This window comes from Daphnia pulicaria, chromosome 7, assembly GCF_021234035.1.
Source record: "Daphnia pulicaria isolate SC F1-1A chromosome 7, SC_F0-13Bv2, whole genome shotgun sequence".
NCBI classification, from domain to species: Eukaryota; Metazoa; Arthropoda; class Branchiopoda; order Diplostraca; family Daphniidae; genus Daphnia; species Daphnia pulicaria.
This window is the reverse complement of record NC_060919.1, coordinates 2089738-2107634: the sequence shown is the minus strand read 5'-3', so window position 1 is coordinate 2107634 and position 17897 is coordinate 2089738. Positions and strand designations below refer to the sequence as shown.

The 17897-nt window shown below is 40.5% G+C and overlaps 3 protein-coding genes and 1 long non-coding RNA gene across 5 annotated transcripts in view; 3 read left to right on the top strand and 1 right to left on the bottom strand.

Annotated features, from left to right (window-relative positions):
- LOC124349621 (LIM homeobox transcription factor 1-alpha-like) overlaps positions 1-17897 on the top strand; it is a 947038-nt gene that overhangs the window by 738155 nt on the left and 190986 nt on the right. The gene's annotated exons all lie outside the window — the stretch shown is intronic.
- Positions 82-1391, top strand: LOC124349961 (40S ribosomal protein S3-A-like). The gene is made up of 5 exons (XM_046800920.1): positions 82-211; positions 417-500; positions 561-796; positions 861-1048; positions 1112-1391. The coding sequence occupies exons 1-5, from the start codon at positions 179-181 to the stop codon at positions 1297-1299; spliced, it is 729 nt and encodes a 242-aa protein (XP_046656876.1). The 5' UTR covers positions 82-178; the 3' UTR covers positions 1300-1391.
- On the bottom strand, positions 1113-2116 carry LOC124350500. The gene is made up of 2 exons (XR_006921032.1): positions 1856-2116; positions 1113-1798 (listed from the first exon to the last, which is right to left on the bottom strand). It is a non-coding gene; the product is annotated as an uncharacterized LOC124350500 (long non-coding RNA).
- On the top strand, positions 1663-8682 carry LOC124349446 (unextended protein-like). 2 transcript variants are annotated; one of them, XM_046800055.1, is made up of 14 exons: positions 1663-1806; positions 4597-4741; positions 4929-5045; positions 5190-5469; positions 5590-5837; positions 5911-6084; positions 6433-6604; positions 6664-6827; positions 6890-7034; positions 7103-7132; positions 7208-7488; positions 7562-7700; positions 7781-8076; positions 8152-8682. In XM_046800055.1, the coding sequence occupies exons 1-14, from the start codon at positions 1760-1762 to the stop codon at positions 8326-8328; spliced, it is 2415 nt and encodes an 804-aa protein (XP_046656011.1). In that variant the 5' UTR covers positions 1663-1759; the 3' UTR covers positions 8329-8682. The 2 variants fall into 2 exon arrangements, with proteins under 2 accessions (XP_046656011.1, XP_046656010.1); XM_046800054.1 differs by lacking the exon at positions 1663-1806 and adding an exon at positions 3563-4010.

Genomic DNA, 17897 nt, shown 5'->3' with positions numbered 1-17897 from the left:
TCTATAATGATAGTTGAAAAAATTTTAAAAAGTAAACTGAAATAAATTATGTTGTGGGAAGATGAATTCCGAAAGAGGGGGTTGAGAAGGAGGCAATGCTGGGCTTGTCAACTTCGTCTACAGAAAAAGTTCTGTGTATTCCTTCTTCCTCTCGTAGACCGGTCTAAAAATACGTGAAATGGCTACGGCTCAGATCTCGAAAAAACGAAAGGCAAGTAATTCTTTCGACACGTGAATCTTTTTCATCTTGTTCTGACATATTCATCATTTGAATATTGAAGTGTTATTGATGAAATAGAATAGTTTAATACCAGGATGCGATAGATTTTGGTGGATAAGAATTCGTCTTGGCTTGACATGTTTCTATTGTCAGTGTGCTTGAGTTTACCTAATTTTCTTATAATTTTCTATTACAGTTTGTGGCGGGAGGTGTCTTCAAGGCTGAATTGAACGCCTTCTTGACCCGTGAATTGGCCGAAGATGGTTATTCTGGTGTTGAGGTAATTCTTGTGAAATTATTTTGTTACTGTGTAGATATCTAAAACCCATTTTCCTATTAGGTGCGCCTTGCCCCCACTCGCACAGAAATCATCATTCTGGCTACACGTACCCAGAATGTTTTGGGTGAGAAGGGCCGTCGCATTCGCGAGTTGACATCTGTTGTCCAAAAGAGATTTGGCTTCCAAGAGGGAACTGTTGAGCTCTATGCTGAGAAGGTTGCTACCCGTGGCTTGTGTGCTATTGCCCAAGCCGAGTCCCTTCGTTACAAACTCATTGGTGGTTTGGCTGTTCGCAGGTAAGCTAATCCAACAGGCTGACATTCAAATAGTGCATCTCTGACGTAATGTGTTGTTACACAGAGCTTGTTATGGTGTTCTCCGTTTCATCATGGAGTCTGGAGCCAAGGGTTGTGAAGTTGTTGTATCTGGCAAACTTCGAGGTCAGCGAGCCAAGAGCATGAAGTTCGTCGATGGTCTGATGATCCACAGTGGAGAACCCACCAACGTCTACGTCGACACTGCCGTCAGACACGTCTTGCTTCGCCAGGGTAATTTATTGTGCATCATATTGACTTGTGAGTAATCTTTCTAATCATCTTTTGTTATTATAGGAGTACTTGGTATTAAGGTTAAGATCATGTTGCCGTGGGATCCCAACAACAAGAACGGACCCAAGAGACCTTTGCCAGACAATGTTTCCATCCTGGAACCCAAAGATGAGACACACATCGCAGAGGAACTTAAAGCAGCCAAGATGTCCGACATCGCAGCAGCACCTCCCACCCAAGCTGCTGCCTAAGGAGTGTTTCGTCTATTTACTGGGCTGGTGTCGATTAACTACCGTAGTTTCCAATATGAAACGAGAGTTAAATACATGCTTTGCCTGGTCAAGGTTGTGTTTCATTTATTATCCTACACCCTAATTTTTATGTTCAAATTCTGGTTCAAATTAAACTTACCAATTAATTTAGGTAATGAAGCAAGTCCAAGAATTAATGTGTAAAAAAGTCTTAGTAAATTAGAGTAAGGTCTGCGTGAGAAACAAGGTTTTCCAACTACCGCTGTCGGCGTGAACGACTTATTTTAGTAAGTGGTTCTGCAATTGAACGTGTCGGTTGCTGAAAATAGTTCTCGTAGAATAATTGTGCACTACATGCCGACAGTGAACTTCAAAATACGGTTCAATGCAGAGCTGCTGCAGTTTGTTAATTTATAATTGTTTTATTGTTATCCATCTCATGAAGAAAAGTTAAAGTGAAATGTTACCGATATTGTCGATGTTGTGGTTGCTCGTGTTACTGGAAAGGTAAGAACTTTTCTTTGATTTTCTTAATCTAGTGTATTTAAGAGCTTACGTGAGCATTGACATTTAAGCATTTTCCTGGTGATTCAAGATGAAAGCTAGACATTACTTGATACAATGGGTCGTTAGACAACTTTTAATCCGGGGGTTTCACTAGTGAAGCATTGAACTAAGCATGTGGTCTTGTTCTGAAATTATTACTCAACAAAAAAGTAATAAGCATGTCGTGGCGTGATCACGTGATGGCTAGAATGTTGCTCAAGTTGGTTTGATACTGCTTGTTTTTCCCTAGTCAGATATCTGATCTGCAGAGCTCCCCAAGCTATAAAGAACTGGCAAGACTAGTGGGCTCTTGGCCAGTGAAAGTTCTTTCTTTTCAACCTGTCTCCCACTACCAAGTTTCTTTTTCGTGTTTTTGATGCCAAAAACGTTAAACAGCAACTTCGTGAATCTGGACCCTAATGCATTAATTCGCAGACGAATATTAAAAGAAACTACAAGGAATGTTTTAGATGACATGGCCATTTTTTGGCTCGTGAATTTAGACGCGGCTGTGAAATCGAGCAAATGCAACAAATTGTATTTGAATATTGAAAGAAACTGAACGAATGTTGGGTGACAGAGCACTTTTTTTTTGGTTCGTGACAGAAGAAAAATTATTTGAGATGCACGGTTCTATTGTTGTTGCTAACCAAACTTCCACGGAAAAAATATCTCGATTATAAAATGAGAACATGAGAAATAAGATGTTATGTCATGTCTGTAATGAATGTAAGTTTTCCTGGCTAGAGACTTGGTCGTATTGACATAGAACAACTAATAGTACCGACAACGTGCCAAGAATAAAATGTGGGGCATAATTTAAAGGTGGAACGAAGGGTATTCGTAGCGTATAAAAACTAATCGCCATTTTCTTACATATTAAATTGGAGTGAGCATTGAAAATCGGTTGAATGCATTCCAATTTTATTTTGCCAGAACTCGGTTCCTTTTGTTTAAAAGTCACTTGGTGTAATAATTGACCTACATAATCATAATAGTCTGGTGGCCATATCAAATCAGACATTTGATTTATTGCTTACCGATTCAAGAGATTATTTGTAGTTGCTTATCGCATTTTATTATCTCAACTCGCTTTTTACAGAATAATTGAAGTTATTTCGTCAAAAAGTTGCTTAAAAGTTTTTCTCACCTGATTCTATTTTAACTATATTTTAATGTCAAACACGTTTCGATGAAGATTAGTAGCCATGAAACGTCAGTTGACTAGTCGGTTAAAGTAACTTTGAGACGCACGTGGTTTTTTAACGATAAGATATTTCCGTCAATATTTATTTTCACACTCATATCAGGTGTGGGCCAACGGGCCAAGGTCTCCTGATTGCCAAGTCTGTCTAGGTAAATGTGGTTATAAGTTAAGAAGACGTCGTAGTTTCATATATCTTCGTTCACACATAAATTTCGTGTCGTTGAAAAAACAACAAGAGAAATTAATTTTCTAAACACTTTTTCATTAATGGTTTAGACAATTCAAGATTGGGTGTATTATATGTAGTAACTATGGCGACACACAGCACACTAAATATTTCAAAATGGAAAAGCCCTGGTTATTTTTTGCCGCCATTTCGAGTGTGGGTAGTAGTAGCCAGGGCAACGCATTTAGCTTTCGGCTGTGTGTAGCCCAGAAATGTCTGCACGCATGCGCGGCCCTCCTTTTCTATATTCCCCCCTCTAGCTGGTGCTGGCTGGCTGGCTGACTAGAGTCTTATCGTAAATACAACGTTGGAGAACATGACGTCGAACGGACGAGTGTATTTCTTTCGCTTCGTCATTTTCTCCATTTTATTATTAATCAAGTCGAGTGTAATTGGTGCCGGTCAAGTGCCTGCTGCTGATGGTGATATTCAGTGTTTGTACAAGGAGCCGATTGAAGCCCATTTACACGAGGACGGCCATGGGATATTTCGGATTAAATTGTGCGCTTGTGGTGGTGTCGACGACCTCAACGTGGCCGTCGTGGCCAAATCAGAGGCACTGTGTCACTCGACGGCCGGCATACAGCACCTACAATGGGATCGGAATGCAACTATTGATCGGCGCTGTTTGATGACGAAACCGTCAACTTTTGATCCACCACTCGTCGTCGGCGACAGTTTGGTTCTCTGTCAACCCAAACGAAATGGATTCCCTCTCATTCTGCCTTATGTGTAACCGTTTTATCATCATCTTTTTCTCTGGATAATTATTACTATTTTTTTAAACAAATAACGTCGTTATCTTTAATTAATCCAACGGATTAGAGGCGTCGGTTTTTGTTTTCATTTTTCCGTCTGTAAACAGCTGACAAAACAAATAAGAAACTCCGCCTTTTAGATTGTACAAAACACGGTCGTATTACTTGGCTCCTGACTATACTTGTGTGTGTAAAGAGACTGTGGCTGTTCCAAAACAAAAGAGCTGCTGCTGCTGCTGCTGCTACAAACTGAGTCCCCAGTCACGCGCATGCGCCAAGCAGAAAACAGTAGCAGGGGGTTTGGGTGTGTAAAAGCTAACGGATCGTACGTTTGTGACGTCAACACTGCGGTTCCTCATGGAAGTCACGTGATGAACGTTGTTGAAGGCAGCGACTTGCCCGGGGTATCGTTTCATCACGCTGCGGTATTTTTGGGGACAGGTTTATTCCAACCCAAAATCTTTTTTATTAATAGATGGAATTCGTAGAAATTTATAGCAAAAATAATAATATTAAATTTGTCTTATTAAAAATTGTTTTGTTTGTTTGTGTATTAACAGCAACCGCGGGATTCGATCGACTAACGAGAGCGCCTCGGCTATTGTTGACTTCCGCCCCGCTGTAATAACAGGCCTCCGCGTGGAAGAGGTCGATAAAGGAGTGAGCTACGAAGATGGAGTTTCGGTTGTCTTGGCCGGAGCAACTGTAAGCTCGTCATTTTATTGGCTTCTTCTTTTCGTCAACATGACAACTTATACAAGTGCATCATTGATCAAACGAATAATCCAACAACTCGCCTTGGATATATTCCATAATAATTTGTTCTTAAACCTAATCATTGGGGGAGTTAGTTATTGATTTTCAATTATGACTTTTTATTGACTTTTTTCAGGTGTCGGCGCGTTTGTTTGGGTTTGACTTTAGCAACGATTCCGAGTTCCGTTTCGTGATGGCAGCCCGCGACCGAGGTGCCGATTGTGATAACTTGCCCTTCGCCGTCAACGTTCACGTAAGTCAATCACGATTGTCTAGATACTAGTCAAAAATGTGTTTTTGCCTCGTCTCTCGAGACTCGTCTGCTTTTATTGAGGTTGACCATTGCGCCTACGTATTGCTGTTTTATGATTCTATACGGACGTGCCTTTCACGGCAGATCGATAAAGGCTCATTGACGGCCTTCTCGACGCTGGTAAGTTTCCGCTTGCCGAGCACTGATCAGTTCGTCGATGAAAGTCTGACGGACGAACCAGAGACACCGGCCTTCTACATCTGCTCTTTGGAGCGTGCCAACGGCCACAGTCACTGGACTCATCAAGGCAGCGAGCCGGGACTCAAAGTGCGGACCTATCAGCGGGCGCTTCCCCTTTGGATTCAAGTCATCATCATCGTCTTTCTAATGGCATTTTCGGGTCTCTTCTCCGGTCTCAATCTGGGTAGCCATTATATCTAACAAGTCCAAATTTATGCCTCAATCAAACCCATTTGCTCAGCCATCGACTTTAATCCGGCCAAACGCCTGCCAAACCCTGTTTTCTTCTTCTAATTAATTCTAGGTCTCATGGCCCTCGATCGGACCGAGCTGAAAATCTACGAAAACACGGGCACCGATAAAGAGAAACAATACGCCAAAACCATCAGTCCCGTACGCAATCACGGCAATTATCTCTTGTGCACTTTGCTCCTTGGCAACGTCTTGGTCAACAATTCGTTGACCATTTTGCTGGACGATTTGACGTCGGGAATCGTCGCCATTATCGGATCGACTATAGGCATCGTCATCTTTGGTGAAATTATTCCGCAGGTATTCTTATGCAACTTACGTACCGTACCTGTCTGATTTCATCATCACTCGGATATTTTTCGGGAACATGTAGGCCATTTGTTCACGTCACGGACTTGCCATTGGAGCCCACACAGTTTGGATAACAAAGTTCTTTATGCTCATCACCTTCCCGATGTCGTATCCCATCTCTTTGATACTGGATCGGATACTGGGCGAAGAACTCGGCGCTTATTACAACCGAGAAAGGCTAAAAGAATTGATCAAGGTAATTTATTCCATTTATTTTACATCTCTCGTGTTGCAGTGCAAACCTTTTTGTTGTTTTTCGCTGATGCGGAAACATCCGCATTGCTGATGTTTTTTGTGTCTACTCCGCAACCCTATACGTGTAGTAGTAGTAGTAGTAGGTCTATTGATATTAATGGTGGTGGTGGTGCTGTGCGGAATTTCAAACTTTTGATTAGAAAATAGTTGTCCAAGTTTTTTCCGCCAACTTTTTATCAAATTACTTGGCGCTGTTGGTTCAGTACTACGGATATTTTGCAGACGGTTTTGGCAGAGCTAGTACGTGAATGGCGTCGTTGATTTCATTACTACACTTTTCTTTTTTCAGGTTACGAAAGAATACCACGATCTCGAGAAGGAAGAAGTCAATATTATCGCTGGTGCGTTGGAACTTCGACGGAAAACGGTGGGCGACATTATGACTCGGCTGGAAGACGTTTTTATGCTCAGTTATGATTCACTACTCGATTTCGAGACCGTCTCTGAGATTATGAAACAAGGTATCCTTAAAAATATTTAAAGCCAAAGAGATAAAAGATGAAGTTTGTTTTCTGAACAGGATTTTCGCGTGTACCCATCTACGACGGAGAACGGAATAACATTATCGGATTACTGTTTATCAAAGAGCTCGCTCTGGTAGATCCGCAGGATGCCATTCCATTGAAAACGCTGTGCAGATTTTACAAGAATCAGTGCAATTTCATCTTCGAAGATACCACACTCGTATGAACGGAAATGTGTTGTATAGGGCACTCTTAGAAACTAACAGTTTTATTCACATTTAGGACATAATGTTTAAAGAATTCAAAGAAGGCCATAAAGGCCACATGGCATTTGTTCAACGAGTCAACTGCCAAGGAGATGGAGATCCTTTCTACGAAACTGTTGGATTGGTCACGCTTGAAGACATTATCGAAGAGTTAATTCAAGGTATCAAGTTCTCTAAGTTGAATATTTTGTGCGACAACTCTAGTAATTGATTCCGTCTATATTTATAGCTGAAATCGTCGACGAAACGGACGTGTGGAGTAAGACTTTTATCGATTACCCTCTTATCTATAGTCCTTTTGATAATAATTGTTCATTGTTGCTGTCACTTTCAGTGGACAACCGCAGCAAACGTCGACGAGAGAAAGGAAGACTATTCCAGGATTTCAGTGGCTTCGCCCTGCAGTACCACGAGCAAACTGCTCACAAGATCTCCCCGCAATTGGCTCTAGCAGCGTTTCAATTTCTTAGTTCATCAATTGATCTCTTCAAGACCGAATTGATCTCAAACAACGTTCTCCGGCGATTGATGCAACAGAGTCAAATCATTCGCTTTATCCGCGTTAACAAAGAAAAATCAGAGTTTCACCCGGCAGAGACGCTCATCTTTCAGCAGGTAAATGATTGGCAAAAATCTTTTATTCGTTTTTTATTTATTTTTTAATTTTAATTTGTATTCATTTATTCAGGGGAAACCAGCCGACTATTTCGTGCTGATCCTTGAAGGACGTGTGGAAGTGACAGTTGGGAAAGAAAATTTAGTTTTTGAGAGTGGACCATTCAGTCATTACGGTTCACAGGCCCTAACGTCCTACTCGTCGGCAATGGGTCAGTAGATAGAACTAATTTACCATCATTCTATTTTCGCCTCCATTACTTCAATCTTCATTTCATGCCAACGGCAACAGAGTCGGCGTCTTCTACTCAACTTTCACGCAGCGTTCAATCGGTGCGGATGGCCGTCTCGCCCGACGGCGGAGTTGGCAGCGCAGCGCGTGGGCAAACGTTCGTCACCGACTACACGGTGCGTGCCATCACTGACGTCGTCTATTTCTGCCTCAGTCGGATACTCTACCAAGCAGCTCGTAGTGCCACTGTACTCGAAAGAACGCAGCGTGGTGACGCAACCAAGCGGATATCAGACTGTGACAGCAATTTGGAGCACGTCTTGATCTTTTCCAACGGAGAAGAAGCAATTGGTTCAGTGAGTTTTAAAAGAAATTTTATTTTATTTAAATTGATGGCCAATGAATTATTATGAATTTTTGTTTTAATCAAGGGGGATCACCCACTCAACGAAAATTCTCCGCTCATCACGCAAGGCGGATACTGTACAGATTATTTGATGTCCGACACTACTGCGATCGCATTAGACTCTCGCCAGGAAGATTTATTGAACGGTCCATCATTACCCGCTCAATCCAGTTTCCTTATTGGAGAAAACCCTGGAAATTAGATCAATGAAAGGATACAGGGATTTGAAGAATTATTTCCGTCTCTGATTGTCAAAGTCTCCCGATTGAATTTGTTTTAAGGGGAAAAACTGAAATGAACAAGATCATCTAAAAGAATAATAATAATAATGAAGAAATATTGTTTTTTTGTTAATCAAATGCAAGTGACAAGCTATAGACACCGTACGAAAATTCAGAAATAACCAGAAATAGATGCCGTTATTACAATGTTAATTCCCTCGCAATTTGCACAGTCACACATTTCAAAGCATTCAGTTTCTTTCTATGCATAATATAGTGAGATCAAGTATGTTTGTATGTACTTATGATATAAATATGTCTAAAGTTTTGCACGATTCCTTTTTGCGATATGCAGTCCCTTTGTAACTATATTTAAAAAAAACATTTAAACCTGTCGGTCTTCCGTCAAGAAAGTTGTCTAGCCTTTAGCTAGATCTTAATACAAACCTCAGTCTCACACACTTTGCTGATTATAAAAAAAACCTCCAGATGTGTTTACGGTAAATTTTCAATATCAGAATCGAAATTTTTATTATTTTTAAAAAAGCGCAGCTTCCCAGAAGGTAATTTTGACAGTTGTCTTTTTATCTGTGGTTTCAATGTGATCCCATTTCCCGCCATTGCTTAAGTAAAAACAAATGAATAATCGATTTTCACTTGTTTTTTTTTTCGTGCGTCGGCAGAAGGGCTCTTCCCTAGCAAGACAGGTTTTCTAATATCGAAAAACGATTGATACAGGGTTGTAGATCTTTTTACGCTGATCATTTTTAATATAGGGTTTAGGGTGTGCAAATGAGCGGAAGTGCCCGTAAAACGCGTTCAAAGTTTTGAGTTTTACGGAGCTGACGCGCAGCCCAAGCCGGCCAGAAAGGGGGGTCGAGCGGAGGGGACTGCGGGCACCCTTGGGAGAGGGGTGAGTGAAAGAGGGATTTACCTGGGCCATACTATACGAGCCCATGTTTCCCCTTTGCCACCATATCACCGGTGGTCTAATGGTCATAATCCTGGGCTGTATTGCCAAAGGTCCGAGGTTCGAATCTCGGACAAGTCGAATCAGAAAATTGAAATGTTTGAAATTTTTAAATTATGAAATTTTATTTAGACAACTGCACCAGTCACTTGTATATCATGCTGTCACATGTTGCACTACATTAGTCAAGGTCTTAGTTAATCGATGGCTCATGTTAATACGGCTCATGCATTCCCTTTGCATACATGTCAACGGCAGTCTAATGGTCAGCAATCCGGCCTGCCATGCCAAAGGACCGAGGTTCGATACTCGGTTAAGTCATTAGTAATTAGAAAACTAAATTTAAAAACTAAAATTTTGACAAATTTCTCTTCGTCATTTCTATCTTCTTCCATTGTCCTCTCCAAAGTCATCACGATATTTCCGCGGTCGTGAAGAGTTACCATGATGCACCATGCATATGAGTTATCATGACACCGGAGTTAATGGAAGTGGCAGATACCTATCTTCCACTAACTCCGGAAGATTTTCAAGTTAAATTTTTCCAAAATTGAACTTCGTTTTCCGACCGACTTGACCAAGATTCGAAACTCGGGCCTTTGGCATGTCAACCCGGGTCGCTGACCAATAGACTACCGTTGACATGAGCCGAAAAGGAAAGCATGAGCCGTAAAGTAGCTAGCCGTCAATAAGCTTAAGACATTGACTTATTCAATGCAACATGTGACCGCATGATAGAGCAGTGACAGGTGCTATGGTCTTTTAAAAATTTTAAAAATTCTATTTATCAATTTAATTGTACCTTATTTTTCGACTTGGCCGAGATTCGAACCTCGGTCCTTCGACATATCAGACCGGGATGCTGACCATTAGACCACCGGTGATATTGGAGCCAAAGGGAAAACATTGTCTGGTATAGTATGGCCCAGGTATACCCCCCTTCACTGACCCCTCTCCCATGGGTACACGCCACCCCCCGCTCGACCCCCCTTTCTGGCCGGCTTGGGCTGCGCGTCAGCTCCGTAAAACTCAAAACTTTGAACGCGTTTTACGGGCACTTCCGCTCATTTGCACACCCTAAACCATATGTTAAAAATGATCAGCGTAACGAGATCTACAACCCTGTATCAATCTTTTTTCGATATTAGAAAACCTGTCTTGCTAGGGAAGAGCCGGCAGAAGCAGCTGTTTTATTGTTTGCTCATTCTCATTTCTTCTACAGCCATCGGTATAGCCATGTCCGTCACGCGTCCGACTTCCGGCAGCCAACCAAATCTCAATTGTGAAAATCAGTCGAGGGGTTGGTAATTTCACCCACCAGGTGGCACTCGAATTCGTGCCTAGTCATGTATACTGGGGAGGATCGTCTGCTGTCTGTGCGTGTCACGAAATTTCTTACTGTGTGATTCAAGTGCTCTACCAACACTATTAGTTTGTGTGGAGGAAAAGATGTCATCTTTAATTGTGACCATAATCTGCCTTGCTCTGTTTGGGTTACAATCAACAATGATGAAAACAGAAGAATAAATTTGGAAAAAGCTGTTGGATCAGACGAGTTATGGACTTTAAGAAAATTTGGTATCAGAAGATTTGGCTACCCAACCTTCCACTTTTGGTTGCAGTTTGCAAAACAGCTGACAGACGCCCAGAAATCACCATTAGCCGAAGAAAAGGACAATGTGAAAGTTGCCAAGGTAAAACACAATATTGTAATTTCAGTGTAAATAGTGTTTGCTTTAATTCCGTTTGAATATTACAATGTATTGATTTATATCTATAGTCCAAGGAGTTCTGTCGTGGCAAGCTGATTGCGCAGCAACTGGAGAAAGTGTTTGTCGAGCAAACAAACTGCCATGTCGAATTCTTGTACCAAGAGGAGGAGAAAATCAGTGGCCATATTTCCATCTTGGCTGCCACAAGTCCCGTTTTCTCTGCCATGTTTTACCACAACCTTCAAGAGTCCATGACGGGCAAAGTCTTATTCGTCCAAGACATCCGGCCACAGATTTTCAAGGAGATGCTACATTAAATTTACTCCGGCCAGACTTTGGCTCCTTTGACGAACGCCATCGCTCAACCTCTGTTCGTAGTTTCAAACAAATACGCTATCGAGGACCTGAATGAGAAGTGCGTCCGTTATCTGCTGAGATGAGAAGCATCCGGACGAGTAATGCCGTTGACTTATTGGTCTGGGCAAATCATCTTCATTCGGTGGAGAAAATCGAAGAAGCGGCTCTTGACTTTGTGGCCAGAAATTTCAAAATCATTTGTCAGTCGAATGAATGGCAGAACCTGATGAAGCTGTTTTAAAAGAAATACGCCAGCCGAAGAGTTTTGTATAACTTAAAATGGTCAGACATTTGTCGTTTATTTGTGTAATGTTAAATGTTTGAAGCTTCATCGATAATAAAGACGATTTCTTTTTTACTTAAATTATGTCCGTTCCAGCGGTTCTAGCGTCACCGCCAAAATCCACATGTGTTCACGATCCTCGCAATAACAACACGTACAGCATGATACTGGACACTTAAGCAAGGTATTGGCCTGACTCTGAATTATTAGATTTCTTAGGTAATTAGAAATCCGATTAAACGTTTATTCTTCCACGGTTGACTGCTTCGTGCAGATTTGCTTTTTATCAGCACGGTCAGCTAGTATGGCATCCATGAATAGTGATTTTGACGAAATCTTTTCTTTCGGTGGTTCTTGTTGCCAATCGATAATACGACGCGCTGTAAGTTAATCACATTTTATTCAAATGAGAAATTAATAGAATCTTATGTACGAAAGTGTGATGGTAACCAGTGACGTAGTTGTCCATTTAGTCCAGTGTCAGCATTTTTACAACTATTGAGAACTTATTGGCTTAGAAAAAATGTTTCTAACAAGGCTCAACTGTGTGCACATCATGAAAAGAATATAAATTAATCATGTGTTTGAAATTTAACTAAGGTTGCTGAGAAATATTTAAAAAAATAGCCGACTATCCTTCAAACGGTTCGAAATGGAAAATTTATTCATTCACCGAAGAAACGAGTCAAATGACTCAGCAGATGTCATTCATGTCAATTGGTATAAAGTGTGTTTTAAGCCGTAACCATTTGGTATTCATTTTGATGTATTCATTTTGATGTATTCATTTTGATGTATTCATTTTGATATTGGTTGTTGTAGACCCATCCCCAACAACGTCAACCTGCAGAAGGAAAGGCCAGTTTTCCTTCAATTGAAGGTCATGGAGATCATTACGTAAAACGTGTCATGCAATGATGAAAGAGGTTGGGTGAGAAAGACACGTGGTGCTCATTATCAAGCAGGTACAATAGCCGCAAGGCTTAGGGGGTGAGGGTGAGAAAAAAATCGTATAAAAGGAGAGAGAAAAGACTGAAAGATATCAGTCGAGTGAGCATCTCCGACACGGCAACAACTGCTTTCTTCGTCGTAATAGCAGTTCGCAATCATTGGTAAGTATTCAATTTTATATTGAGCCGTGAATCAATTCTATTTTTTAAATTGTTTATGACCAGTTTTATTTAAAAACTAATTTTCAAATCGATGATTGTATAGTCCCGTCCACCACCGACGCCCGAGTACTACAGCACCGAGGCTCCCGAGTACTACACCACCGAGGCTCCCGAGTACTACACCACCGAGGCTCCCGAGTACTACACCACCGAGGCTCCCGAGTACTACACCACCGAGGCTCCCGAGTACTACACCACCAAAAAAGGCCACAGTTATGAAGTGGATATTTGGTTTATGGGCTGCATTTTGTAAGTTTCATGTTAAACAAATGGTGTTGGAATGTTTATTTATTTTCTTTGCAATCCCTAGATACGCTTTATTGGTTGGGTATATTCCCTTTGAAACACATTCATCCGAGGATATCTATAGCAAAATCAAGAAGAATGAGTTTCATGACATAAGGATAAGGCTCGTACTCTTATCATCAAAATGCTTCAAGCAGATCCTAGTAGCCGGGAAGTTGAATTTCTACTTGCACTTTTTCGTGGTCTTGTTTATTAAATCGGGATTTTCTTTCTAAATAGACCAACCGTGGATCAATGTTTGGAAGACGAATTTATGACTCAGGGTGACATGCCTTCGCGCCTGCATTTGTCCTGCTTGACTGAGCGACCGCTATCCAATTCTCGTCGGTTCCGTCCACCTCTCGACGAAATCAACCGGGATTAATGAATCACCCTGAGTCATGAAATCGTCTTCCAAACATTGAATCTCTAATTAGAGATTCTAACTGATGTCTGTATTCATCTCTGTTTCACTGACATAGATGATTCTCATAAAGTAAAAAAACAAATCGGCTAGTCCTAGATTTTCCCCAAAAAATATTTTAATGAATTTCAATCGTCTTACTATGTCATTTTTAAAAAGATATTGTATTTTAAATAAATAAACAAAAACACTGCGGTGGTTATTAAAAAAAAAATTATGTTTTATTAAAGTTTATACTAGGGAAGAAGAGTCGAGGTTATAGAAACTGATGAATATGAGGAGCGACTCGTTCCGGAATTCCGGAATCCGGATGCGAACTCGCAGGCGTCTTGGGCATCTGCTTTCTTTTTCCACGGATTAGTAGGACGTCTGCTGCCTAGTACTTATCTTCCGCTAGATGGCGGCATATTCCCAATATTTTCTTTTATTAAAACTAAGGGGATGGGAGTGATTTCCTTTCAGTTATGGCTGCTGCCTGCTGGGTGCAGGCTGCCACTTCTAGCGATATTTTCCTGTTTAGGTTGTTAAGAAAAGAGAAACTTAAGACTGCTTTGCTCTTCTTATGAATGTCGTATGAGATATATTTTTGTTACTTAGACTATGTTAAGTAGAGAGGACACAACAAACTGCCATTTTATTACTTAAGATTGAATTCTGTTGGGTTTGGATTGGGGCAAAAGTGCATCAACACATTTTTGAGAAACCAGCAAGTTTTTGTTTTGGAGCTTGGATGTTAATCCAAGGAAATTTATGGCTCATAACTGCAACTATTACCTCGAATGCCCTATAACTGACAGAATCAATTTAATTCTATTCACATCCGCTGCTTCAAAAAATGTGTTTATCGTAATTATTTCTATTTTCTGTTTCTCTTAACTTTTACATCATTTTTCATTTGTTAATTAACAGGTTTGTAGAACACATCACATGTTGTTCATTGTTACATCACCATGTACGCAAATATTAAAAAACAGGACACTCAACCCAAGCCAACTCGACAAGTTTTATTCCATCTCAAGAGGTAACACAATTTTACTGCATTTATTGTCATTATACCCTTTCATTATCATTACCATACTGCAGAGCTAAAACTGTCTTTTTGTAGGGTTGAATATTACTCAAATTTATGATATATTGGTGAATATACAGTCGCGGCTGAAAGTTTCTATACGTGTAGCTAAAAAATACGCCTTTTTACTGTGTATTGGCGGATGGTATTAGCCTATGGTAGAGGTTGAGTTACCTTATTTGCTCGATTTTCTCAAGTTTTACCCCCTACCCCTTTCCCCTCCGACAATGATTTGTTGGCGCGGCTTTTTTAACTATGGGTAACCATGGCCGATAATCAGACAATTGAGTCGATACCCAATAAAGTAGCAATAGCTATAAAATGAAACGTTAAAATGGCAGAGGATTGATCAGTTTGTAACTGTGGCAATTTCTGCATCGATTAGTTTCATTTTAGCATTAGGCAATAGGAATAAGTAACGTTTGGGATATCGTGGGTAAATTACTAATCGATGTTAAGAGGAAGAGTTAAGTAAAGAAGGGCGGTAAAAAATAAAGAAACGAGCAAATAAGGTAGCTCAACCTCTACCATAGGCTAACACCATCCGCCAATACACAGTAAAAAGGCGTATTTTTGAGCTACACGTATAGAAACTTTCAGCCGCGACTGTATATATGACTCAAACTCAAACGTCAACCTGCAAAAGGAAAGGCCAGTTTGCATGGCCTCGACGCTCGAAGGTCACGGAACGTAAAACGTGGCATGCAGTGGTGTAGAGGTTGGGTGAGAACGGGACGTACTATCAAGCAGGTAAAATAGCCGCAAGGCTAAGAAGGTGAGGGTGAGAAAAAAATCGCATTAAAGGAGAGAAAAAAGGCGAAGGAAAATTAGTCGAGGGAGCATCTCCGATACGGCAACAACTGCTATACAGTATTTGTCACCAACTGCCTTCATCGCATTGCCCCTTCGCCTTCATGGGTAAATATTCTGTTATTTATATTGAGTTTTGTGTCAATTCTACTTGGTTCTATTTGTTGATATGCTAGTTGTTAATGAATTGTAATGGTTAAATTTATTAATGAATTAGTTTGCTATGGCGTCGTGCTGCTGTTGGGTGTTGTAATCGTTGATGGCTGGGTCAACGATGTTTCCAGGATATGGTGGATACCAAACCGCAACGCCGCCGCCTTACGTCCCGAAGTATAACTCTGCTTAGAGCTGCATCACTAAAGAGCCGAAATATACTGCACCGAGGCTCCCAATTACTACACCACTAAGGCATAGGAACGACTACGTATGCTGCCCATGTCAACTACACCGAAGCGCCTAAGTACTACACTACAACCTACGCTACCCCGAGCTGCTATACCGTCGCCCCGAAGTAATACTCTGCGTAAAAGAATTCGTATAAAAGGAGTGAGAAAAGGTGGTCGAAATCAATCGAGTGACGATCTCCGACACGGCAACAATTGCAGTGCACTATCTGTCATCAATTACATTCCTCATCGTGTAACCAGTTCGTAATCATGGGTAAATATTCTCTCTTTCACATTGAGTATTTTTTCTGTTTGCTAATATGCCAGTCAGCCAGTTATTATTGAAAATTAATGTTAAAATTTATGAATTGTTTAGTTAACTATAGCGTCGTGCTGCTGTTGGGTGTTGTATCGTTGTTGGCTGGGACGAACACTGCTGTACCGACGTCTCCTGGATATGGCGGATACCAAACCGCAGTGCCGCCACCTTACTACACAATTTACGAGTTGGTTACTGCTGCAACGACCAGTTGCGACCGAGGCTCCCAAGTGCTACACCATTAAGGCACCGGAGTTTTATACCACAACTAACGCTGCCCCGAGCTACTACACCGACGCCCCAAAGTATTAATACTCTGCCGCGACTTTTCAGTCAGATTTTCAGAGCCTGATTGAAGTGATTAACGAATTTGGTAAATTGGTCCACCCATTAAAGTGTGAAGTTCCCTTGATGGATTTAGTCGTAATAATTCTTTTAAAAAAAATTGTTTTTGTTGTTGGCTGAGACACTGAAGATGACATCTTGTGGCCAGGTTTGTCTTCAGTTGTTGGGCGTAGGCTAGCCCTTTAAGACTTTAACGCCCCCTACCTTCTTGGCTCATTGTTAGTTGATTGAATCATGAGGTTCTGAGAGAAAGAGTCGCCATTTTTAGACCTTTTTATTTTTGTGAGGTTTTGAATTTTGATGTTGGCTTAATTAGCTGGATTTCCACTTGTGAGGCATTACTTAGAATAATGTGATCGGTTTTAGTTGGTTCGGGTTGGCGGTTCGTGAGCCTGCTATTATTCTTGGTATAATTGATTCGATTAAATTCCATTGCATGTGCAGTGAAAGTGGCCTGAAAGCATGCTGAAAGTGTTTAATTTCATTTTTTATTTGTAGACGAATTTTGATGCTGAATGACTTGGAAACCATGCTGTCGACCACGTCGAGAAGCTGAGTTCTGCTTTTACAATGGTAAAATTAACAATTAAACTGATTGAAATATATGTGGATCATAACATTTGTAATGTTTGATTGCAGGCACCTCTTAATAAATGGAACTTGAGCCATCCAATCTAAGACTTCCATCAAATCGTGCAGGCTGGCTGCATGGAAGTCGCTCTTACCTTTGCTGTGAACATCATGAACACATACACTATTTAAAGGTGACAATCTTATCCAATTATAGATTTTACAATTAAAATGTGATTAAGCTTTGCATTCATTGGTTAGTTTAACATTTTGGGATTTCGTCAAATCAACAGCTATTTCCTTCAGGGTTGTGTTCTGTTATGGATTATTTAAGGGGAGTTTGTTCTTTGTTGTATGCAAGAAAGGCAGATTCTGAAAGAAGTTATGTTTATTTGTTCCACTGTAAAGTTTAAATGAATTTGTATTTAAATCTTAAATGAGTCATCTAGTTTCATGTAAATTTATTAATTTAAGTTTCCATGATAGGTATAAGATAATGTTGCCATATAAAATTTGGGTTGAATATTTGAAGTGATATGTAGCATATTTTTTTTAAATTTCATAAAGCATTTCCAATGATGCTGAAGATTAATTTTACTTTGGTTATAGGTTCATGTTTACGTAGCAGTGGTGTTGCTGTCCAATGTGGTGTGTTGTTGCAGCCTATGGTGGTGAAGGATATCTGCATCAAGTTGCTGTTCCTTGTGCATCCAAGGTGCTGGTTTTGTGCTACAGAAGTGACATCCAATTTTGTGTTTAATTGCTATTTGTGTCTTTGCAGTTTACCTTTACATATTGAAAAGGAACAAAAAAATAAGTATTACAGGGAGATTTATGTCAAACAAATA